The sequence below is a fragment of the Sylvia atricapilla genome, chromosome 8 (genome assembly GCF_009819655.1).
Source record: "Sylvia atricapilla isolate bSylAtr1 chromosome 8, bSylAtr1.pri, whole genome shotgun sequence".
NCBI lineage: Eukaryota > Metazoa > Chordata > Aves > Passeriformes > Sylviidae > Sylvia > Sylvia atricapilla.
Window position 1 is genome coordinate 35,332,559 of NC_089147.1, and position 26,345 is coordinate 35,358,903.

The 26,345-nt window shown below is 43.5% G+C and overlaps 1 protein-coding gene across 2 annotated transcripts in view; it reads left to right on the forward strand.

The window, feature by feature from the left end:
* Positions 1-26,345, forward strand: part of CTNNA3 (catenin alpha 3) — a 411,551-nt gene that overhangs the window by 377,273 nt on the left and 7,933 nt on the right. For both annotated transcript variants that reach the window (XM_066324417.1, XM_066324416.1), the window contains exons 16-17: positions 14,283-14,388; positions 21,785-21,919. In XM_066324417.1, the coding sequence (XP_066180514.1) occupies positions 14,283-14,388; positions 21,785-21,919 (241 nt within the window). The remainder of the gene's footprint in view (positions 1-14,282; positions 14,389-21,784; positions 21,920-26,345) is intronic.

The window sequence follows — 26,345 nt, forward strand, 5'->3', positions numbered from 1 at the left end:
TCATGAGGGCTTAGAAATTAGGAGAAGAGTTGGTTAGAGAATATGTCCACAGTGAGGGTGAGGACAGATGTGTACTGGCCATCAGTAGTTAAGTGCTGGCTTATTAGGAAAGGGTATTATGATCTTCAATTTAATAAACCATCATTATTTATAGTTTGATAAATCTTAAAACGGTGATGCTCAGCCGAAGCCTAATAGTTCCATAATTAACTGTGTTGTCTGATCGTCTAACTAAACTCTCTCACTGCAAGCCAGTAATTCAGGGAAGGGCATGATCTGTAGTACTGTGGCAACAAGAGGGGAGAATTGCTGATTCTGAGAGTTTGAAGTTTTGTTTAAGTTGCCATATTAGAGGGAGTGTCTCTAAGTATTTCATACAACATACTTAATATAAACACAACACATTGTAACTATTGTACCCTCTTGTTGAAACCAAACTGGAAGTTAGTGGTGCTTTTCACAGGCCGTAGCAATAAAGCAAGATTTTTTTTGGAAATATTTTGATAATTGTTTCTGCATATCATCAGAAACTTGTGTGGTATTTAGAAGATGGATTACTGAGCCATTAGCAGTGTAGCAATATGATCAGATATCCATATTAATAAACATCTGTCCCAGTGGCACAGCAGATGTGCTAGGTGCATATATAATATAAAATGAACATTTTTTATGAGTACTCTGTTCTTTTTTTACTATAAAATATTTTAATTACAATATAGATCATGCCATTAGTTTCAGTTTGCAACACTGAAAGAGTGTTTTTTAAAAAAAAAAACAAACACAAATGGGGTGACGATAGTTTTCTGAGAAATTTGAAAATATGACTCTGCTAGTGGTGTGAACTAATTTTGAGAGGTGAATTTTACTGTCTTCCACTACCAGCTTTGAGCTTATCATTACAGGTTTGGGGCAGCATTTTGGTTCTGCTGGTCCTGCTTTGGTTCCTCTCTAGGTTCAGTAGCCCCCTTAATTCCAGTTGCTGCTGAGATTATAATGAATGGCGTGCAGAGGGCTCAGCTTCATGACGCCCCTTGGGAAATGTCCCAGTCTGGCAAAAATTGCCATTGTTTTCTGAAGATGAAACTTGAACACTTGATAAATGCAGATATAGTAGTAGTATAAGCTACAGTAGTTTAATTACCAGAAAATTGATTCCCTCACTCCAAAAAATGCTTCCATTCCCACATCATGAATCCTAAACTTCATCCAATTTAAAAAGCACTTATCATAGTTAAAAAATCTTTTATAATTGCATTTTTTTCTTTGCAAAACACAAGATGGGCACTCTGAAAGACAGCTTTCCCATAATGTAATATTCCTTTAGATAAATACATCTTTTTGAGTAAAAATGTTAATGATTTACTAGTAGCTCAGGTGAGTTTTTTAATCAGATTTCAGTTTTAACTTGTATTTTTCCAGGGGGTTTTCCAAAGACTGATTCCTTTGTTGTGACATTCTGGGTAGTTAAATTATAATTCCACCTCTGGGAGGTCTTGTTCTTTCAAGTAGCATTGAGAAGCTGTTACTGAACAGCTTGTGGGCGCCGGTTTGGGAAATGGGGTTGTTCAGAGCCCGTGTTCACGGCAGAAGGAGCAGGCGGTGGCAGCCAGGAGCACGGGCTGTTCCAGGGGTTAAAGGCTTGGGGAGGAGTAGCCCAGGATCCTTCCAGGGCTGAGAGGAACCCTGCAGGCCAGAGCACTGCAGACAGGAAGGGCTGCCCTGGAAGAGGGCAGGGAGTGTGCTGGGACTCAGCTCGGAGACTCTGAAGGATGTCAGAGCGAGTGAGGAAGGCGCTTGCCCAGGCTCCCTGGCAGAGCTTCAGGTGCCTGAAACTGATGTGGCCATAGCATGGGCTCCCTTCTAGCCCGTGGTACCACTGCTGTTCAGCAGTTTGGCCAGCTCTCCCAGTGTTCTGCTCCATCTAGGAACACAAGTTTCTTTCTCCCTAAAATCACTGCTTCTGAAGACCTGTGGGTAGAGAAACCTGTCAGACCTCTGCTTCACAGGGGAAGATACTTTTTGTTGTCAGTTCTTGCAGAGGTGTCTCCAGTGACTGCAGTCAGGCAATTCAATAACCTTGACTGGAAGATGAAATGGTTTGAGACTTCGATGATTAAAGGCCTGAAGACATTACCAGTGTGCAGGCTTGAGCCTCAGAAATATCCCCCCAATAACCCCAAGTAATGCAAAGAGCACAACTTTTTGGACAGTTTTGTGGTTTTTGAGATCTGGATGAGTTTTTTTTTTTTTTTTTTTTTTTTAATTACTGTAGTTGAAGAGTCAAGGGGAAGGAAAAAATTTGATATAACAAGGTTTCAGAGTTAAAACTGCATTATTGATAGAGCTCTTAGCTCAGTTGTGTTAAAAGTCCTCTCAGCAGCTGTGTTCACACCCTCAGCACTGGGCCTGTTGCTTGGCTGGTGCAGAAATCTAGATACAGGATCTTTACCTGTAGGGTGGTAGCCATGTAGAGAGTTGCTCCACAAGGTGTGTTATTCTCTTGCTGCAAAACAGATGTGGTAGTTAATAATGTGAACTCTGGCATCTTAGAGCAAACCTAAGATAATTGATCTACTTCCATTTGCAGTTTCTCCTGTTATATGATCAGTGGGACTGTGATCAGTTAGATTAGGGAAAAAAACAGGTCAAAAGTGTAAACTGCAAAGAGCACATATAAATGCACAGTTAGAGCTTTTTGGGTGTATCCAATAGCTGGCACTGTGACCCTGCATTACTGAACCAGATCCCTTCCACTATGACCCTTGTTCATGGCAGTCTTTTTAGTCTCGCTGGAATTCATGAAAAAGAGCTCTCTGAGTTTGGGTTTTTCAATGTTTATTTTTGGATACTCAGTTTACGGTCTTCTTTGTTAGCTGTTGAAAAATCTAAAAATCCTTTAGAAGTCAGTTCTTCAGTCTCTGTTTTCTTTTGCTCCCATCACTTTTTTTTTTCCATGGGTAAGTAAAGTGCACCATTGTGTTTTCATCTGGGTTTGTGATGATGTAATTAAGATTTTTTACAACTCCTTGTCCAGAGAGTAGTTGGTACCTTCAACCTCTGGTTTGGACTTCCTGAATTCAGATGCCTATGTATCTGCCAGAGTACTTAATGATCTTCAAATAGCTTGTGTTTTCAAATTGCATGGATACATTTTGTATTGGTTGATTTTCTACATCCAGAAATATTCTTACCTGCTTGATGCCAGAGGGAAAGTGCTCTCTGCTCATTCGTACATGCCATTAAACAAGTGTGGTCGGATCCTACCGTGTGCTCCATCCCTGCAGGCTTCTGTAACTCACTTCTGCCTCTCAGTTCCTGAGTGTCTGTGCTCTGATGGAAAATTTCAAAAGGTAACGTCTGCCATTAATATAATTTTTTTAAATAACATGATTAAGTGAGGAATAAATACCCTAAAAAAATGATAGTTCAGCAGTCATAAAACCATAAACTCTACCTTTTGGGATTCACTGAGTTTAAGTTGCTGAACAGACCTTGCTGCAGGGCATGCTCTGAAAGGATAAAGAAGGACTCTGTGTGTAGATGTAGCTGGATTCTTTAAACGAAAAGACATTAATAATGATTTTCAGGACAATCTATTTGCTTGTTATTGGAGAACTGACCACTCTTAAAAGCAAGGAGAATGTTTCATTTTTTAAAGGTTACAGAATAGCCAGAGGATTTTAGAAGACAGTATTGACTGTCTTAAGACAGAGTAATTAAGAGGCATTGCTCTATTTTTGCCCTGTACTGCTAAACACCCCTATTTTGTTTCATTAGTACCCCTCCTGTGGCATTTCTTTCTCCTGCCAGGCCCTTAAGTCTTGTGTTTTTCTAGAGCACGTTATAACTCCTGTTGACAATTCAGGACGTGGCCCACAGGAGTGGGAAGCAGCTGGGGCTCTGTGCAGAGGGATTCCTCAGAGCTGACTGGGCTGTGGCTCTCCTGTGTGCTTGGGGAAGGTGCAGCTGCAGTTGGGCGTGGAGACATCCTGCACACAGGCAAACACCTCGGGGCGTGCTGTGCCAGCTCTCCCAGCCAGGAGTGCCCCCGAAACCGGGCTGGCAGTGCCCAGGGGTACCACAGGCAGTCTTGCCTTGAGTGTCCTTTGTGTCGTCCCCTCCTTGCCCAGCTCAGAGTGCAGGGGAGCCCTGCGCTCAAAGCCTGGTGTGTGCCTATGAGTTTAACATTGCTTGTTCAGAACCCAAAACTGCTGCTCACACACAGAGTTCAGAAATTCCTGCAACACAGTCTCTGACACTCTTGTACTAGAGAGGTTAAAATCTCCAGGTAATTTCTGTTCATGACAGAAAAAAATGGGAGAAGGCAGATGGGTGAGGCAAGTAACAGAGACTTTCCTGCAGTAACTGAAACACTAAGTGTGGGTATGTAGCATAGTGATTAAAATGACTGCCAGCCAAGTTAAAGTCCATGGCTGGTAAGGTCTCCTGACCTTAGCAACTGGAAATTATAAAGTGTCCTTTGAAAAACTGGATCTGGAAGCAGAAGGAGATGGAGAAGCATCTGAGAGATAATGAGAGTAAAAGGCATGCACAGTTGATACCAGGTTGAGATGGCAGAACACTTGAGAGGTTGTGGTGTTTCCTCACTTTGCACTAATGGTGTGAGAAACAGATCCCAGGGAATCTGGGGAGACGTTTCTGGTGGCACAGGAGAAAGTGGCTGGCAAATTGCAAACTGGGAAACCAGTTTCTACAGCTGTAAAGAATTTCCTCTGGAACTAAACTTGAGCTTCATGGATGCCATCTGCCTACAAAAGGCATAATCAGATTTATTCAGGTGCACTATTGTATGCAAACCAGTGCTTTTATTATAATTTCATCTCTTTAACAAACTAGCACCAAACACAGAAGTATTTCTCTGTTTATATGCACTTACAGAGATGAAAATCCAAGACATGCCATACTTTGACTTGTGCCCACAGATGGACACCCTTGAATGTTTGGGATTCTCTTGCAGTCTTTGGTAAGATGTATCATCAAAGTCCAGTTTGTACCCAGCTGAGACCTGCTGCAGGACAGCAGCTTCCTCTCTTTCCACTTTTTTCATCACTACAGGCTTTTGACATTCCTTAATTTTTTTGGTTTTAGTTCAGTGTAAAATCCACTGATTAATAGTTTAGCAACAACAGAGAGCTTTGTAAAGTGCTTTTCATCTTTCGATCACAATGAGAATTTGATAATGTTATTTTTATGTATAGGTAAAACTATTTAATTATATGGACTTCTGTTTGTTTATTTAATATATGAACCTCCTGCACCTGGTCTCAACTGGACAGAAGTTGCACATTTTCATTAACATATTTCATCAGGGCTGCAAGAGAACTGCAAGTCTCTTAGAGAAGATTTGGACTTTGGGATCTGGAAGTGAAGGGAAAGGAGTTCTTGTGTGTGTGCACAAGTGTATGTGTGGGAAGATCCCACAGTTGTTTGATTTTCATCTCTTTATATAGTGTATGTAAACATCCAGACACTGCTGTGTTTCGTGCTGCACACATAAATACTCAGTGCATCAGAGACTGGTACAAGCATACCCCTTTGATGCTTTGCTTCCCATGTTCTGTTGCTGCTGTGATGAGTTTTGTCAGAATTGTGACCTAACAACTTGCAGTCAGAATTTCAGCTGCTTTTCTGCCTCCCAGCCTGCAGGTACAGCTTCTTTCCTGACATACCTTCCTCCATTCCCACCTGATACTACTTTGTGCTCTCTTCCATAATATTTTAAGAGGAAGTTCCAAATTGTGAAGCATCCCTGATAGGTAACATTATTATCAGCAACTACTCAAGTAATATCAGCATTTTTTCCCTCTGAGCTGTGTCAAGTGATTGACGAGATGAGGTGTCCATGGTTTGCATCATGAAACAAGTTTTATTGAACTATCTGCTGCTTTACAGACATTTCAAGCATGAGCTCAAAATAACTACCTGCTTAAATAATGACAACCATAACGATATCCATGTTTCTTAGTAACACTGCTTAACTATGGGCTAGCACAGACCTGCACAAGGCCTCTACAGTTCTCCATCCATACACTCACCCTTACCTTTTCATCCTTCAGGGTCCTGCCTCGACTTCCAGGCCTCGTGGCCCTCTAGCACATCTACTTCTGTAATGAGTTCAGCAGTACTTTGAGTCCTGCTTCCCAGCTATGTTCCCACAGAATTATATCGGGATTTCTCAGTTCTACAAGTGATACCATCAGGATGGTAAAGCAGTGCTCTGTTATATGGGACTACATTCTGAAGCAGGAATTCCTTTCTGGTTTTATGCTTTTTAAAACTGGGGACCAGAAATACTTCTTAGTGACAGTTGTTTAGCAGTGCAGCCAAGTTCTCAGTGCCTGGATTGCTCTAACAAAGTTTATTCAGCTGACAAAATAGAGTATGGGAGCTTGGAAATATGTCCTTGTCACGTTCAAATAGCTTGATTGCAACTTCATTTATCCAAGCGGAGAGGAAGAAAACTCAGGGATCATTAGGAAAAGGTCCCTTCTGTGTTCATGTATGCTCATATACGTTGTCCAAGCAGTGCTAGACATGAAGACCTATGTGAGATCAACAATGAGTATCTTGATAGTAGAGCAGAGAAAGAAGGAATCATAGGACTGATAGAAAGTTGTATTGATCTAAAAAAATTGTTGTAAATAACAGTAATTTTCAATTCCCATTTCACTGCCACAGAGGTGTTAAGCCTTTAATCCCAGGGGTTTTTGCACTGGCCTCCGTTTTTTTTATTTCTTTATTTGCATTGTCATTCTGCCTTGGAGAAGGGGGGAGTATGGAACAGGGTGGCACTGGGACAGGACAGATGCTTGTGGGACAGGACTGGCAGTGGGTGGGATGTCACTGATGCTGGACCTTGTTCTCTGTGAGTGCTACAGCTTCCCTGTGCACAGCACCAGCCACTGCCACTGCACAGGAGGAGCCTTAGTGCCATTCCACGGGAATAAGCTGAAGCCTAGAAGCAAACCCAAACCTAGTCCGTTCTGTTGGCACTCAGTCTTCTCTCCTAAACAAAGTCTTACATCTTTCCAGGAATTCTCCTGGAATTCTCCAGAGACCTCGTTACTGTAAAAAAGACCAGAAGTGTTTTCATTTCTCTCCTGGATCTGTCACTTTCCCATTACCTCTTCTTCTCCAGCATGCTAGTGCTGATTCCTGCTGGATTTGTGATCTGTTAAACCTCAGTGCCTCTCACACTGTCCTGTTGTGTAGGGACTGACTCTCCATGTGTATCTCCGTGTTTGATATTCCTATCTGAGGCATATATCTTTTTTTCTCATTGCATCTACTTTTACTTCCTGCTTATCTCAGGCTAGGAGGCCGGATTTGGAATTAAGAATTGCCTATTTCCTTCTTCTTCCACATCAGTATCAAATGTAAGTTCTTTAAGCATTCTCTTTATTCCCTTCTTTTAAGCCACTAATAAAGAACTGGGCAGCTCCAACACCAAGGCAGATCCCAGAGAAACCAGGTTGTTTCTCTTCTGCCCTCTGCTGTGGCTGCAGCCCTTTGACAACCTGTCCCTCTTGGAGTGTGCTCTTCCAGCTTCAGCATATCCTTAACAAGCAACGACTTCATTGATTTTCTGTGTATTGTTTAGGCAGATCATGAAAACACAACAGGAGAAGGTTTCAGACTCTGCCTGAAAATACATGGTATTTACCACTTCTAATCTTTCCAGAAGCCATAAAAGCTTATTTTCCATTAGCTGGGCAATATTTATGCTTGGAAAATCATGTGGGCTGTTACTCATCTCTGTTATATTCTGCCTGTTTCTTGTTTGTTTGATTGCAAATTGATAGGATTTATTTGCCCTCAGCAGACACCATTTGGAACTGACAGACAATTGGGACAGCTGTTTTGCTGGCGTTGCTGCCAAAGAGGTTTGGAAGGGCACCAGGGTCAGGGGCTGGCTTCTGCACAGTCAAAAGGTACCAACCCTGAACAGCCTTTACAAATACTCCTGTACAAAAGATGCAGGTTGGGTTTGTGTGTATCACCCCAGTTCTGCTGTACAAAGCTTTTGGACCTCCTCTCCCTCATCCCTCTTGGGGGGAGATGCAGAGCCAAAGTATTACCAGTGCAGGAGGGCAGCAGGGAAGAGAAACTCCTGTATTAAACCCATTTTCACTTTCAGAATTATGTAACAGACAGACAGTGTGCTGTGTTCACATTGTCTGGAACTCTGCTGTCCTGTTCTCGGGTCCACAGAATCCAGAGATTTTTGTACGCCTTAAATTCTTTTACTCACAAAAGGTATTTCTACTTACAAAATACTATTTATTACAATGAGTAAATGGTTGTTTACTTCATGCGTTTTAATGTTTTTTTTTTTCACTCTGCCCTTTTCTCATCTGGCTACACTTTAATTTGTATTACATTAATTTTGTTAAGGAATAGACCTGCTTCAGCCATTGCACCTGTAAATGTCAAGTGGGGGGTTGGCCTTAATTCAGTTACTGAGTTTTGCCAGCATTAAGAGTTCTTTTCTTGTAATTTCCAAACCTATGCACCCAGACAGCAACAAAAAGTGGATGATATGAAAGCCTTTCTTGCTTTTGTGTCTACAGCTGTAATGAACTGGCAGAGGTCAGCTCTGGGATCCACCTGTACTATGTCCAATTACCTTTTCCCCATGTGGATTTCCTGAGGAGCTCTGCTGCCTCCTGTTTGTGTAAGTGATAGGGACGTGCAGCCAGATGTAATAAAAGGGATTTTTTGTTTATAGCCATGATTCTAAAAAGCATGGTTTTTCCTCCTTGAACACCAAGCCATTCACAGATTTCATCTAAAACTGTGCACGTTCAGCTGGGAGGGACAAGCAAAGTGATCTGCAGGAAAAAATGATTCACTCAGTAAGTTCAGAGCATCTGTAATGAATGAGGTGTGAATCCTGCTTCCTTATCCCCGCTCCCAGGACTGCACACCATCACTGGGTTAATAAAACAAAAAGCAAACTTCAGAAACGGCTCATGGAATAGAGATGAGAATGTGTGACTAGAATCCAGATTTCCCACCCTGCCAGTACTAAAGCACTTTGCAGAGCAGCTCTGAGGGGCAGAAGAAAGGAGAAACACCCAGTGTGTTTGGGGAAGAGCTGCAGGAGGTACAAATGGTACCTTGGAATGAACAACTGAATTAACTAACCACAACAATGTCTATAAAAGATAATTATTATTTGTAGGAGGATCTTTTTATGAGTTGCACAGCAGTGTAAGTGATGCACTTTCCTCAGGACAAGCGTATATCTGAAGTAACACTTTGGTCACCGGGATGGGAGCTCTGACCCTCCTCACCTCAGGCCATGTCCCAGTCCACTCTCACCTGCAAGGAGCCCTTGCCAGCACTCGGTCTCCTCTGGCCCTAACAAACAGATGGTCCAGGCTGGGGCTGCTCAGCTGGACACTGGCCTGGCTTTGGCCAGGATTGCCAGACCTGGTCCCTTGGCTGAGCTCGGGTTTGACCAGCAAACGTTGCTGGGTTAGGACTGGTTTGTAGTTGTGCCTCCTCTGCAGTGCCCCAGGCAAACTTGCAGTTAGTGTGTGAGCTGTCAGGACCTGCTGAGCTGCAGACCAGGCCTGATGGCAGAGTGGTCAGACCTGGAGCTCAGGGCCGGAGAGTGGCTGTCACCGTGGCGGCTGTGGGTTGGAGCTGATGGTGAAGCTTTCAGCTCACAGCCTGGAGTTCTGGGTCTGAGTTCCTCTGCCACTGCTCACTGCAGCTCCCTCTGCTTCTGCTGCTGGGCAAGCATGGAGCATTGCTGAGGAGAGCACAGTGTGTAGGGGAAGCCACCAGCTTTGCTTGCAGACAGCAGAATTTCCCTTCCTGGAAAAGATGATGGCAAAGACGTTTTGGAGCTAAGTGTAAGTTTCTATTACCGTAAGAATTAAGAGTATCGCTGCTTTTCAGAGTGAAATTTCAGTGTGAAGGAAAAGAGAAAATAATTCCTCATACTGATGCCTGCTAATCGCCGTGATTAAGTTTAGGCATACAGGGATGGAGTTGCTCTTGGTTTCCCTGGAGCAAAAATGATGAGATTTGAGAGGCTTCAGGCTCTCTTTCACAATTACCCAAAACCCCTGGTGTTGTACTAATTAACACACTCCAGCTCCTTTCCAAGAAACACTGAGATGAAGTTCTGGGATTTTTATCTCCTATATCTCTGTGGAGATACTCCAGAGTGCTTTCTTTGTACACAATCCATTTTCTTTCTTGTTAGACTTAGCTGGATGTCTCTCTATATATATTATTTATGGCCTGTTCCCAGTTTTGTTGTTGGATAGAGCAGTTGATTTGAGCTGTAGTAACAATCTATCACTACCTTGGGGAGATATAATTGCTTGTAAATATAGTCCTTCGTGTCTTGTCTTTGTTTTTCATCACCTTGAATGTGTTATCAGCTTGCTCAACCTGTAAGGCTGTATGCTTGGAAATAGTGAGATGTGAGGAAAATAAATGTATTAGATCTACTATGCAATGAATCCAGAGTCTAGTTGTTGTTGTGTTGTAGGTTATGAACTCAGTGAAATCACTAGGGACAAACTTCAGTAACTGAGTGTGTAAGGTGAAATTTGGCCTTAAACATTAGAGACTGGGAGCAGGGAAAAAAACAATAAGATAAAAGATGACTTGAAAAAAAAATTTAAGTACTACATGGTTTCCATAGCAGAGAAATTAGAATTTCTTCAGGGAAACAGATCGAAAACTCTACAATGGAGAAATTTTGTGGTGTTGTTGAGCAGCAGATGGTACTTGGTCAAAAGGTTTTTATATATTTGTTTCTTGAACAGCTTTGGGCGCATGAGCTATTGCATGCAGGTTTCCACTATCCACCATAATTTGGGATACTTCAGCATGTGGGGATGGAGGATCAGGGAGTAGAATTGTAGGAGGAAAGGGATGCTGTTACAGTGATCCAGAGAAAGACCTAAATATGGGGGAACGCATTCCAGAGAGTGAAATGGATACCTCAGGGAAGCATTGCCTTTCAAGCACAGTGTTTTTTCATACTTCAAACTTGCCTGAAAAAAACCACAAGTGCATATAAAACTGGTAGGAAGCTGTGCAGTGGCTGGGGAGAGCAACCTAGATGATTTAACAGGCTTTATGTGGCTCTAACATTAGGATTCAGGGAGTTAATCTGAGTTAGTGGCATTCTGAATCTACTGGTTTTGTGCTAAATCAGGAGAAGTGGGGATTCACAAAGTGCTCAGCTGCGCTGGTACCATCAGAAGGCAACGTGCATTGAACCTGATTGTTATTCACCAAAACGCGTGAAACTCCTTTGCTGAATTTCAGACAATAAAATCATAGGACTGCAGAGCCCTCAGCAGAGGATGGACAGTCCCAGAACTGTCAGGTCTCCTCCACTGGCAGTGGTGCCACAGCCCCATGCCCTGCTCTGCCCCTCCCTGCTCCTGCTCCTCCAGAAGGGGAGCTCAGAACCTCCTGCCTGCCCACCACAGTCCTGGAGCCCCTCCGAGGCTCTCCCTTTGTCCCACAGCCTTTCTTGCTCACTATTCCTCCTTTGCCCTACTCCAAACTTCCAGATTGTTGTGGGTGTAAACCCTTCTGTCTCTCCTTATGTTTATGACATCCTTTTTGCACAGCTTCCCGTTGTGTCCAGGCTTCCTTCACAGGAACCCAGCCAGACCTGCAGTGGCAGTCTCACCAGAACAGGGCAAGCTGCAGGAAAGCTTTGGGTGGGTTATTACCTGTGTGTGCACCTTGGTGTGCTATCTGCTGTTCTCACAGCAGCTCTGCCTCAGGGACTCTGTTCACACTGTCTGCTGAAACAACCCCTCTGGCTTTGTACAGAAATGCTGTAGGGACTCTCTAAGCAGCACATTACTTATGTCCAAATTAATGTTTGTAGTTGAACCAGCATCTTGGTTTGGGTTTTTTGGGTTTTTTTTTTCTCTCTGTTTCTTCCATTTGGCCAGTGATTCAGCAGATCTAGTGTACTTTCCCAAGTATTCTTTCCAGTACTCAGAATTTCCCAACATCATAAACTGGGACTAACAGCTTATTATGCCATATCCTAAGGCAGCTGAGCCTCTGCTTATGTCAGAGGCTGTGGATTTTACATGAAGGTAAAAAAAGGGGCACAGATATTTCTTGGTTGTGTAGCAAAGGAGCTTTCTTTGTGCCTGTAACTTAATGTGCTGGGGTTTCTGCACTTTTTAACACACGGCTAAGGCATTCCTAAATATTTAATATTTATTTCAAGACTGAGCTGTGGCTGACAGCTCAGAGGCATTGCGCCCCACGTTTCTTAGAGGCTGTAGTGGAGAACTTGAACCACTGGTGCAGTAGGTGCCAGTGGGGCAAAAGTCTCCAGAACAGTCCTTGCTGAGTGTTCCTCTGGTGGCTCTGAGGGTGACCATGTTTGTGCTGAAATGTAATACTTCTTTTTCATTTGTCTGAAGTAATTTTTTGGGGTGGAATTGTTTAGTTCTCATTAGATCTCTAAGGGTACAAGAAAATATCTAGTTTAATTGGAGAACTTTACCCTCAAAATACTCAGCCAGCTTCAAATGTCAGCAAAGCTGCTGAAGATACAAGAATGACCTAAGCAGAAATGGCTTGAACTGTTGATGCCATCTCTCATTTGCTGGCCATTTTAGTCCTGGCTTGGACCTTGCTAGGAGGATCCTGGGCTGCTGGTAGTTTGTGGAGCAGCTAAAGGATGTGCTGTGGAGGCCTGACAAACCTCTGGCCCTTGGAACTGCTGCAGTGTAAATAAGGATGAGTGAGTGGCGTGGAATGGAAAGGGTGAGTGGAGTGGAGGAAAGGGTTAGTAGGCACACATAAGAATTGGGTTGTAAAACTAAGGATTCAAAGGGAAAAGACCAAGAAAGGCAAGTGGAGGATATGGGTGAGGGTTCAAGTACTTAATCCTAGATACAGTGGATTGCATTTGCAAATCCATTCCCCACATACACTGTAATTCTTTCGTCAAGTGAGCAATCTGCCAGGTATGTTTGCCATAAGAAGGTGCCTTTCTGTAGAACAATGATGTGTAAAATACTGGATTCTAGGTTGTTCCAAACGTGGGCTTCCATAGTTGAGAATAAGGAACTGTAATAAGTAAAGTATGCTTTCCTCCAAGGACTAAGAGGTCTTTGCTGGGCAGTATGATTAATCAAGAGGTTAAACACTGTCTGCCATGCTGTGTTTTTGCCACTGTCATTTCCTCACTGCAGTGTTTGTGCAGGTCCATACTATAATTTTTTTAGGTTAAGTGAGTTTTTTACTGGAATGCTCTTTACATTTACTTGACTTCGAGGAAAATAGTCTTCTCATTTGAACAAAGAGTTACCTTAATTTTTTTCCTTGTCTATTTCCTTTGTCCAGTGCAGAACTTGTAAATTGATTTGGGGCCTTCAGAAATTAAATACATAGTAAGCTTAGATGTATTCTTGTCAAAGATGTTGAAAGGCAAAGCAGAGTTCAGCAGCATTGCTCACTTTTATACATGCATGAAGTACAATTAAGTGCTGATTTTAGTTTAGGTGAAGTGTTTCAGCGTTAAAGAGGCTGAGATTCAAGCAAATGTGAAGAGAAGGGTGATCATACTTCCTGTCTTGAGTATCCACATTTTACTTCTTAGTTCTTAGAAACATTCTCCTGTAATTAAAGCAGCTTTTTGGGCTTGGGAGGGGGGCATACAGAAAAAGAGTCTAACTTTTTGGCAGACTGTTCACAAGAATTTGGCTGAAATTCTGAAGAAATTCTGTAATTGTTTGGGGAGTATTTTTCTGATATGGCACATTTGTGTTCTGAGTGGCATGTGTAAGCTGATCTGCAGCCCTGTTCATACATCTCTTTTTGTGCTCGGGTGCACCAATTAAATCTAAAAAACCCAACCAACCCCACTATTCTTCTGACAAGATATCCATGATGACTCTCAGAATACAACGAGCTTAACTGCCTTGGCACATACTACTAAAAAACTCATGGAAAGGAAAGGAACTTCACACAACCCTGGGAATACAAACTGCCCAAGAAATTTCTTAAAAATCAGGATTTGGCATGGGCTCTACTTTCAATATGAAGAAACTGTGGAATCTTTCTGGTGCTTCTGCATCCCGTTCTGCATCCCAAACAATGTGAATTTGTGGGACATGAAGACAGTTGCTTTGTGGGTGGGGATTTAATTACAGTCACTTGTGTGTGGATTAGTTGCTTTGTTCAGCGGAGTTGTTGTGCACATAGTTTGCAGGGCTGTGATTTGTTCTGGGTGTCTGTTTCCTGTGAAGGGGGCGAGGCCCACTGAAGCACACGTCTGACGTGATCAACGCCGCCAAGATGATCTCGGAGTCGGGCTCGCGAATGGACGTCCTGGCGCGGCTCATCGCTGAGCAGGTGAGCTTCCGTGGGGCCCTGCAGGACCCACACACTCCCCCCTGAACTCTGCCAGGGTCTCCTGCAGGAGTGACCCTCCCAGAGCACTTCTGAGGCACTGGGTACACAGATCCTGTCTGGACCTCCCTGGGCATTCTCTTCTCCATTTGTGTCAGTGTTCGTGTACACCCTGAAATGGATGTGTACATACATCACACATGTCCAGGTACACACACTGCTCTGCACGTGCATTTGTACATGTGTGTGAACACCTGTGAGCTCCCTTAAGCTATGAATGCAACATTTTAGACATGCAGTACATGGGAACATGTATATAGACAAACACATTTTAAAAGTATGTATTCATGGCTTCTTTAACATATATTATTATTATTAAGGTATATTTTAATATACAAATAGTTGTATAATAAGCTGTCGTCCTGGTTTAACCCCAGCTGGCAACTGAGTACAATGCAGCTGCTTGGTCACCTATTCCTGGAACTGGAAAAAAAGGGAAACCTCATGGGTTTTTAGAAAAAAAGTTTAATAATTTAAAATATAATAGTAGTAGTACTTTTAATATTGATGCTGAAAGAGAGGGTGAGAGAGGACTGAGAGCAGAGAGAAAGAACTGATGCCTAGCACAATTCTCTAGCATGAGCTCACTGATGCCCAGCAGTTGGCCCCTTCCAGGTGAATCCCCAACACTGGGCATGACACTCCATGGAACTGGTATGGAATAGCCTTTGGCCGGGTTGGGTGGCCTGTCCTGGCCATGCTTGTCCCCAGGTGCTTGTGCACTGCTCACTGGCGGAGGGTGGGACACTGAAAGGTCCTTGTTACTGACTTCCTTCCTGTACTGGATCCAGCACAGCACGGGGGCAGCCACTGTGGAGAGCGTGAGCTCTGTGCCAGGCAAAGCCAGGCCAGCTGCGCATGCAGCCTCATCGTCTCCTCAGTGACCCGCCAAATCCCCTGGCAGCAATGGCAGCTGCTCCAGGTGAGCTGTGGGAGCACAGGATGGTGGCACTGGCACAGAGCTCTGCTGCTCTGGGCAGGTGCTTGGTCTCAGCTTAGTAAGGATAGACTCTTGTGGCTCCACAATCGCTTGTTCTCCACCCTCTGCAGTTACAGAATCCATCTTTTGCTGTACTTTCCTTCTCTGCCCCCTACCCCTAACGCTGGCTGTTTGGGCCTCTGCAGCTTGAAGGTGATTTTTTGTTTTACATTTAATTTTTATTTATAGTTATTTTAAGCAACTCATAAGAGTTATTTATCACCATGAAATGCAAAGTGTTGGAGTTGGAAGGTGTGCTTTATTGCTGTTCGATTTTTAGATCAGATGGCTCGCCCTTCCCCCAGAACAGCCAGCAGGAGCAGGGTAACTGAGCAGCCTGCCTCAGGGAGCTGCAGCAGCATGTGAGCACACCTGCAGCCTCCTCAGCAGGCTGCTGGGTCACTTTAGGGCCCTGCAATGCCAGCAGAGGAGTGCGGGAAATGGCAGCCTGCAGGTGTCACTCCTGAAGCCTTTCTTCCTTTGTGGCTGCCTTTCAGGTCTGGGGCAGCACAGGACAGTCGCTGTTTTCACATCCTCACGTGCTGGCTGTCTTCCCTTCACTCTTTATTTTCATTTTCAGTGCTTGATTTTCTGCTGACTAGGAAGCAACACCAGTCTGTTAGTGGTTGTCATGTGTCTCCCTGAATTCCAGATAACAAAGAACTCCTATATCTATACAGTTGTGATCAGATTTGTGAAAAAAAAAAAAAAAAAAAAAAAAAAAAAAAAAAAAAAAAAAAAGTAAAATGTCTGGATTCCCTATTCCTGATCTTGACACACATTCTTCCAGCACTGGACAATAGCTCCTTTCAAGGTTTTATGTATTACAGATTAAAATTCAAACCTTTCACTGATACACTGCAGAAAATGATGAGATAGCAAAGCCAAATATGAGTAAGAGTCATAAATTCATGCTGGTTTTAGGACAGGAAATCCACTCTCACTGAAATATTTCTTTTAGGAAAGAAAGATTTCAGCAGTATTACTGCAGCAACTCAGGACTAGAAACCTGAGTTAGAACTAGAACAAATCAGTGAGGAAAAAGTATTCATGAAACATTAGTGGTGATAGTTTGTGTGTCCCCTCAGAGCTACTGGGAAAGGTGACATCATTCAGGTTTTATTGTAACCCTTTTACTGAATTGACTCCAACTCTTTGTCCTGGCTCAGAGCTTGCACACAGCTGACACCCAGGAGCCACCTGACCCCTGGGATTTGTTTTGTGCATCTGAAGGACACTCCTTACTTACAGGTGCTGCTTGATTTTAGATGCAGTTTTATATCACATTATATACATTAAAACCAGACAAACCCAAACACAAATCAAAAGATGAACCAAAGCAGCCCTTCCAGTTACAGTGACCACAGTTGCAAGCATTGCTAGATAGGTGTCAAACGTACTAAAAAAGAGCATCTTGATTTATTCCTCCTATTACAGATATTCAAATGATCCTCTTATTGCTTACATGGCTAGAGATCTTTTAACTTCTGTAAACTTCTGAACTTCTATCCCTTATTTGGCTGTGCCAAATGATCCTTTAACTTAGAAAGTTCTTTTCTCATTGTAGTATTTATTTTTTTATCTCAAAGGTATTTTCAAATTTCTTTTCTCCGCTGTTATTTTGCCAGGTTTCCTAATGCCCTCCACTCCTGGGGTCTTAAAAGAAAATAAACTTTACATTGCTCTGGGCTACCAGATAACTTTTCTCTGAATTTGGGCCAAACTGGCTAAGCCCATCAGGAATTTGGTGTCCAGAGTGGAACATGAATGCCAGTAGTGCCTTCCTGAGCTGCATTCAGACTTTCTAGAGAGTATTTCACATGTTGCCTTTTACTAACAACTAAATTATCTAGAATTTCTATTATGTGGGAAAAAAGGGATGTGTATGATTTTTATAGCTCCCTGTTGGTGTGTTTGAAGGGAGTGGATACAGTGTGGTTGTCTTGATTTGGAAAGACAGGCATCTGCTAAGGAAGGCAGGAGCCTCCCTGAAAATGGAAAATATAAACCTCCTCCCTCTGAATTATAATTTTGAAATTAACAGGCTCTCAGGCAAAGGTATGGGGATAGGAATAACAGTTCTTTAGTAGGAAAATTAAACAAGAAATGCAATAGTACAAAAAACCGCTGCCAGAGTCAGAATACAACCTGACGCCCTGTTGGTCAGGGTGTTTGGTAGCAGTCCAGTTAGAATTGTGGCTCCTGGAGTGACAGATGTGGTTCTGTTGGAGCAACAAAGGGTGTAGTTTTTCTCTGAAGGTCCAGTGGTGGTGTAGATGGGTCCAGTCTTCCTCTGGGAATCCAGTGCAAATAGGCTGCTCTGGTGTTGCAAATCTCAGATTTTATCCAGGTAGGAATGCTGGCTCCTCCTGCTGGATGGAGCATCTCCCAGTGGGATGATGTAATGTTAACAGTCATGCAGTGAGCCTCCATGGCCCATGAACAGCAGATGTCCCTCTGGAGGGAGGATGGGCCATGGAAGCCATAAAGAACACGGCCCCACCTGGTTTGAACAGCTGGCCACTAACAGAAGACACCTGCCCCCTTTGTTGTTGTGGAAGACATAAAGAACACTGCCCCAGCTGGTTTTAACAGCTGGTAATAGAATACATACTTTTGGTTACATGTTGCATTGTAACCTAAGACAGTGGTACAATTAGTGGAACTCAGCTGTATTTCAGTCCACAGTCACTTCTAGGATGGCTCAGAATAACAACGGTGAAAATTGTCACAGTTACAGCATCAACAGCAACCTATGCAGATAAATCACAAGTGCAGAGGTTCACTATAAATTCATTATCAGGAGACATTTCCTTTTGTCAGAAGATCCTTGTTCTTTGTTCCTTCTGTCAGACGACTTCTGCTACTTAATGCGACCTGGAAGCCCTAAGATAACGAAGGCAGTACATCAGCCTGGTTTGATGAAATGTGCTGAAGAGTGAGGTCTGTATTAAGAGCCTCTTCTGTGTTGCAGTTGTTTTGCACCCATTAGGAATGCAGTCAGGCAGGCCCTGACTGGGGTCATTCAGAATGCTGTTTGCCAGAGCTAATTACAGTGGTCAGAACAGCACCATGTAAATAATCCCTTTTGGTGATGGGAACCCCACTGGTGGAGCAGCAAAGCTACCTCCTGTCTGTGCACAGCACACATTTATAGTAGGTGGTAGGTGATTATCCCCAGTATTGATCCCCATGAAGACAGATTTGGATTCTGTAGAGAAACGCTTTGGTCTTTGTTAGCAAACGGATGAAGTGAGAGCAAACCAAACCTGGAATGGTCTGCAGTTAGAGGCTCCTGTGCATTGTTCAGTTACACCCTCTGTGCAACTGCTGTGCCAGTGGATTTTCCACTTGGACGGTGAAGGCTGGTTTCTGTCTGGTCTTAATCACGACATCATTTTAATTCCTCAAATTGTTTGGATGTTCTGGTGGATATTCTGTTGGGTAAAATACCACTGGATCTTTGAGATGCAGGTCAGTTCTGATGTTGTTCTTGTAGAAAGCCCCTGTTAGCAACAGCCCCTGCCTGCAGGATGTGTGGGGAAAAACCTCAAAGAATCTGATGGGCTCTCCAGTTAATAATGTGCAGCAATAAACTGGTAACCATCATTGCCTGTGGGATGATGAAACTCAGAATTTGGTGATTGTCCTTCTGTTACAGCCTAGTGTTTGGTTTCCCTGGTGAGCAAGTGCTGCTTGTACCAGCTCCCTCTGAGCAGGCAGAAGATCCTTTATGCAGTGTCCTCCCCGCACTACATTTGTTCCTAACTTCTGTTGATGGCTAATGGGACATGCTCCAAGGTGTAAGGTTTAATTTTCAGCAGTGCTTGTTCATGTTCAGAGCAGTGCAGGCCATTCTGTGTGTGTGTGTGTGTGTGAGCAGGGCCCTGGCCAGGCCTGACCTCTGCTCAAGTGCTGTGGGCAGACCTCAGGCACGGGTACACCGTTCCCAGCTGCTGCCAGGAGCTAACACTGAACATCCACACAACTCGGGGCAGCATGGTGCTCCCAGCCTACAGGAGCCATGCCACAATTCACATTACCAAACATGTTTTTCATACACTTGGCATGTGAAATAGTCCTTGATATTTTCCCGTTCATTTGTCCAGTAACTTATTTACCTATGTAAAGTTTTAATAGAACTATTCTGTAACAAAGATTTCTGCAATTTAAAAACCAGTGTTAAAAACTATTTCCTTTGTTCTGCGTACCTGGGAGTCTCTTTTAATGACCCCTGGGTTTTGTAATGGAAGAATACCAGGATTCATTACAGTCTTCCTCTTTCTGTCTGGACCTTGGTGTGGCCAGTGCAGGGCAAAGATGCACTCTATCTACTCAGGTAGTGAAGCTGTGGATATGCCAGAGACACATATGCCACAGTTGCATGATTACCTTTCAGGAGAATTTTCTTATCCAATGCCCTGCATTTGCTTTTTTGAATGCTTCTGACACTGAAAGTATTTCCACAGAACCTCAAGGTCTTGTTCTTGAGTGCAGTTTCCTGGCCTTTGATGTGCATCATCTGTAGCATTCGTAAAATGGTACACATTTCTTCTGTAATGCTGTGTAAGGGAGACATCACCTGTGACTAGCCTGGCACTATTACTATATAAAAGAGTATAATCATCATTCTTGTCTCTGAACTTCTGTAATTGGTATTGTCACTGTTTGAAGTGGATGAGGCACTATACTGGCACTCTATACACCTTTCTCTTGAGTCTTTCTGGCCTGAGGGATTAAATCAAAGTGTAACTAAGGAAAGCAAAAAATGGAGGAGGACAAATCTCATTCCAGGAATACACACATCTTGGTGTTATAAGTTCTGATGCTCTAAGGGATTGCATTGTATTGTACTTGAATTTTTTATTAACTAAATTAAGTAGACAGTGAGTATTCCAGCTTTCTAAACACTGGGCTACCATTATATAAATACTGATTTGGGCAGTCCTTAAATCAGGGCTTAATAAGGAAGAAATAAAGACACATTTTAGGGCAGTTTTCCATAATGTGCTAGCATTTTGAAAACATCACACAAGGAAAGAGAACGTGTCAAGGAAGTGCTCTGGTTTTTGTTGTGAGCTGTGCCCAAATACAGGAAACAATAATGGATGTAGCAGAACATGAGGTAAGGACTGATGCTGAGTCATAATAATTAATTTAACATTGTACACTTTGACCTTCCTTGTTTACTGTTACCTTTTGCTAAGTCTAAAGCATGAACTTGCTTAACCTAACATTGCATAGCCATGAAGAACAGCATTGTCACACCTGCCTTTTGAACACGTACTCTTGCTTCAGCAAAGCCAGGAACTGAAATATTCTTGGAGTAAGTAGAATTTGTGCTTTTTCTGGCTCCTGGTGGGTTTTGGATTTAAATCCACTGACCACCATTCAGTAAAACCACAGGTGATGCTTGATGGCATGCAGTTGGTGGGGATGTATCTCTGTTTTGTCAGTATGCACAGCTGAGCAGAGTTTGCTGCTGAAAGGAAGGGGCTGTATTTATCATGTAAGTACCACACCTGGGCCAAACCCATGTCTGCAAACCTGCATGGATCTCATGATTATTTATCACTCTTACTCTTTCCAGCTGTGGGAGCACAACAGGGGCTCACCATTCCCCCTAAGATCCCTTCATTCTACCGGAGCAATGAAAATCATATAACAAATATAACAAATTCATACCCAGGCTTTTATGGCTGGCCTGGTACCCACAGAGTGACACTATGCTCCAAGTACTCTATGTATTTTGGGAAGAAATTAGGTTTGAAAGACCCTATTTTTATTTCTGTAAAAGAAATCTATATTGTTAAAAATATTGAAAGCAGTGAGTTTTTCATAAGAGATTTTAATTTTGTTGTTCCCAAAACTAGACAAGATCTGCAGATTGAGTTCAATACCCTCTGGATGGAGCACAAAAACCCCCCATAGATCGTATTTCAAGATGAAACATAATGTATAGATGTTAACATGTCTATGCATGTATGGTTACATTGCCCACAAAATCAGTTTGGATTGCTCTCATCACTGTTAATGGAGGTATTTTCTTAGAGATCATCTTCGGAATTGAAGTAATTACTCCATACACTAAAGGATGCGTTTAGAAATACTGCTAAGGCAAGTACAGCAATGTTAAATACAGAGTGCATATGGGGAATTTTCAGCTTAATCTGAGCTTCCAACCATAGCATTAAAAAGCTTCCCAAGAAGAATGAACTTTGCAGCCTGATACAACTCAGTAAAAAGCAAGGCTCCAGTAGTCTTCAGCTGGAATATTCCTCAGTGAAGTTTTAACGTGATTCCTGAGACATCATTTTGAATCAGCAGTTACTGGAATGCTTTATTTGTTGTTGTTTTCAGTGCCCAGACCAGTCATGCAAACAGGATTTACTGGCTTACCTAGAACAGATCAAGCTCTACTCCCATCAGCTCAAGATCTGCAGCCAGGTTAAAGCGGAAATCCAGAATCTTGGTGGAGAGCTCATCATGTCTGCAGTAAGTAGAAAAATGGCATCAAGTACTCTGTTAGTCAAACTGCATGTTTAGTTGACTTGGGCTTTCCTCCTTGAGATTTTTCAAGCTTGCAGCGTGTTCCAGTATTACTCCAAATCCTGTTTTCTTTGCTAACACCTGCTTAACAGGAAGAATCTGAGACAGTGAAGTGTAAGACTTCTGGCTTTAAAGGAGTAACAATTACCTTTTCTTTTTAAATTCTCACAGCAAGTGTTATCACTGTTATGCTGAAGTAGTTTGGTTTGAAGAATAGTAACCCACTTGAAAATGCTGGTGTGTTGGCTTACACACATGGAATATGCTTGTGTGTGTCTGAACACAATAAAAACACTCCAAGGCTGGAGTTCTAGGGCAGGAAAAAATGCTGCAGGGCCTTCTACATGTCTACAGATATAAATAAAAGGAACAGCAAGGTGATGCCTCCCACATGCAGTAAAAATCAATGCTGATTGTGCCAGGTAATACCTCCCGCTATCGTTGTGTGGGAATGGCTGGCAATGATTCCCACAATCGCATGTGATAATGCCTCCTTCATATGTGGTGATGGTTCCTGTGATATGCGCGGGGTAAAACCTGTATGTGCCTGGCCATGGTTCTCGTGATCCATGGGCCCTCATGCCAGAAGTGTGTGGGCAAGGGGTCTATGCGCAGCCCTGCCCCGTAAGGCTGCCCGTGTACGGCCCTGCCCCGTTAGGCTGCCCGTGTACGGCAGTGCCCCATTACAATGCCCACGTACAGCCCTGCCCTGTAAGGCCGCCCATGTATGGCACTGCCTCATAAGGCTGCTCTCGTACGGCCCAGCCCTCGAGTGCTGCCTGTGTGTGGCCCTGGCTTGGAAAGCCACCCGCATACACCACAGCCCCAAGAAAACCCACCGCCCACAGCACTGCTCAAAAAGCTGCCCACATATGGCCCAGCCCTGGAATGCCGCCCGCATATGGCGCTGCTCCCTTAGGCCACCTGCATATGGCACTGATCCGGAAAGTCATCTGTGTATGGTACAGTCCCATTATGCCCCTTGTGAATGTCCCTGCCCCGGAATGCCGCCCGTATACAGCAGTGCCCCATTACAATGCCCACATACGGCACTGTCCCAGAACGCCGCCTGCGTACGGCTCAGCCCTGGAGTGCCGGCTGTATACGGCAGTGCCCGTGACCCGCGTGCAGTGCTGCCCACAGTCCACATGCAGTAATGGCCCCTGTATATGGTCGTGCTGCCCACGGTCCACACGTGGTCATTGCTCTGTGTCTGTCTATACCTACCACTGGCTCCCTGTAATTATCTCTCTATGTGTATGCTGCTCCATATCTGTCTGTGAATCTATACCTGTGTCTCTCTCCCTCCGTCTGTCTTTCCCTGTCTCTGTCTTTACCCATCTATACCTATTTCAGGTTTCCCGCCTCTGCCGCTGCATATCTCTTGCTGTCTGTTTCTATCTACATACCTGGTGCTCTCTGTCTACAGCTCTCTATAGATAACTCTACCTGGCTCTAGCCTCTATACCTCTCTCTGCCTGTCTGTACCTCCCCATACGTGTCAGTACCTAAGGATACTGGTCAATATTTAGGGCAAATTTGGAGGAAATCTTCTGAATAGGGTCCTATTGGGAATTAAACTCAAATGGCCCCTTTCCCAACTGGGCTGGGAAAGAATTTCTCTGGACAAAAGTGGGAAAAACTATTCTGTTTCATAAACAAAGTACTCACAAGCATAAAGAATGAATAATATGAAACAGTAAAACTTTTTGTTGCTCTGAAGTGAGATTGTAAATTCAGAAAGTCTTCACTGTGGGTAGCTCAGCTTGCTCAGTCTCTTACCAATGTCCTGAGGTCCATGCCCTGGTGGACCGCACATGCAAGCTCCTGGTGATCCTCTGGGTTTTTTCATCTGGAGTAAGTTTAAACAGTCCTAAGAAAAAGTGAAAAAAAAACAGTCTAGGGAACTAGGATCTTTGACTATCTGCACCTCTCTTTTATCTATACATCTCCACCTATATATCTGTACCTATCACTAGTTATCTATACATGTTTCTATCCATCTACACTTACTCCACCTGTCAGTACTTGTCACTCTGTGTCCTTATATATATCTATATGTCTCCTTCTCTGTACCTGTCAATAGCTGACAAAATCCCTGTCAAAGATCTGTCTCCATCATTGCCAATATCTCTGTCAGAACCTGTCAGATTCTAAGAGAATTTGTCAAAATGTGTCAGAATTGCCTAAAATCTTACAGATTCTGTCAGGATCTAACAGAGTCTGTTAGGCTCTATCTGTACCTGTCTCTGTATGTCAATGTCTGTGTGCGCCTGTCTGTCTGTATCTGTCAATATCTATCACTACCTGTCAAAATCTGTCACCTCTCTCCATCTGTCCATATCTGCCTGTACTCTCTCTCTCTACCTGTCCCTGGCTGTCTGTACCTGTCTCTGCCTGTGTCAACCTCCTTGTACCTGTCTCTATCTCCACCTCTCCCTGTGCCTGCCCAGCCCTATCTCTGCACATCCATATCTATTTCTGTGTCTCTCAGGGCTTTCCCATGCCTATTTATCTCTCACTAAAACTACGGTTAATTACTTTTAATTGAATGTATAATTTCTGAAGCCAGTGCTTGTTTTCACTTGGGCTGCACATTAACAAGTTTCTCTTCCTTACCTGTTTCTTGTCACAAGCAGTTCTGTGATTAGTGTAGGTTATAGTAAAGCCAAGTGTTGAAACCAGAACTGGTTCTTGATATTTCTGCTTCCTGCTGTAGAATATTCACCTTGTTTTCTTCACCTTTTTTTTGTTGTCACTGCTGTCAACAGTGCATAGTCTGCCTGGTGCAAAAATTTCCAGTTCTAAAAATGAAACCCCAAATTTAACTTCACTGATAATCCTGAAGAGATGACTATAGATCCTAACCCTGGGTGAGGAGGGTGAGAACTTGTGCTATGTGCACCCAGAAACTGGAGAAAGACAACTGCTTGTTCGGATAAATGCTCCGTTCCCTTCCAGTTCAATAAACACAGTAAAGCAGGTGCTTAGTTTGAGCCAATGGAAATGAAGAACGTGCTTAGAGGCATGAATGGCTTTGGGGGTGTCCTGTGAAATCAAGGTGAGATGCTGCAAGGTTGCTACTCTTTTAAATAGTCTTAGAAAATGCTCCAACAATGACTGTGTTAATTTTTTTTTTTTTTTTTTAATAATATGGGTGCTTCATAGAAAAGAGCCAAATTGCCAGGATTACATTTTATATTCTCCCCAGTCCTGGTCTTCCCTGAATGAAAATCAGAAAAGGAGACAGCAAGATCATTAAGAAAAAAGGCCCTGCTCTTGCAGATAGTAAAGCTCTTACTGTGCATTAAGTAAAAAACTTGAGAGTCTCTTGAAACTGAATCTATCCTCTGGTTAGTGAAAACCTGCTATAGGAAAAGAAATCTACCAGAAACAGCATTAGGAAATAGTCATCCTCCCAGGTTCCTCCATGGTTTGCTCCCTCCTGCAGCCATGTAGAGGTGTGTGCCAGGAATGACCTTCCTGGTCCTTGGGCATCCACCTCTGGCTGGCACGGGCTCCTCACAGTCCCTCCCCTCATCTCCCACCTCCTTCAGGAGCTGGGACAGGCTGCCAGACAGCAGCAGAACAGCTGATGGGGGAGGCTCCTCTCCTGTGAAAAATGACACATTTCCACATTCAGATGGGTCACTACCCGCTTCCACAGTGACAAATCTACTTTGAGAAACAAAGGGAGAGTGAGTACCAGCTGGTGGAATCCAGACATAAAAGCACTGTTTTGAGATGTCTCTGACACTCACCCCACACCTCCCTTCTCCAGCTATTAGAGCTGTGCACAAGGATCTTGGATTTAAATCACCTTCAAGGAGGATCCCCTCTCACAAAAGTAGCGGTTCATTAAAAAATAACCAGAACCAGCCTCTCTTGAAGCCCAAAGTCCAATTGAGAGAAAGAGAGGGATGAAAAGCAAGTGATGTAGTGTCACATATTTGCAGATCTGCAAAAGAAAATCATCTTCCTGAAACAGAGGAGCCCTATCTTACCAGTTCTGGATGATGCTGTGGTGAGCAACTAACGGAATCCTAAACTGGCATTCCAGGCTAACCTTGGATGATACCACGGAGCCGTGGGTGGCAGGGCCATGGCACAAGGGCAGCTGTGTTTCTGTCAGAAGCTGCCCTTGTGATGATGACCTACACTGGAGGAGGTGCTGCTGGCTGCCAGCACAGCTCAGTTTGGCACTTACTCCGTGACAATAAAGAGCATTATGCATATGAAAAATGATGCTGAAATCCAAAAACACAGCTCAATCCTCTTCAGCTGTTTTTGAACTGTGTGCCCTGTGCCCTGCACTGTGCCTTCCCCACTCTGGAAGGTTTCTTACCTGCAGTCATGCCCGGCTGTATCGTTA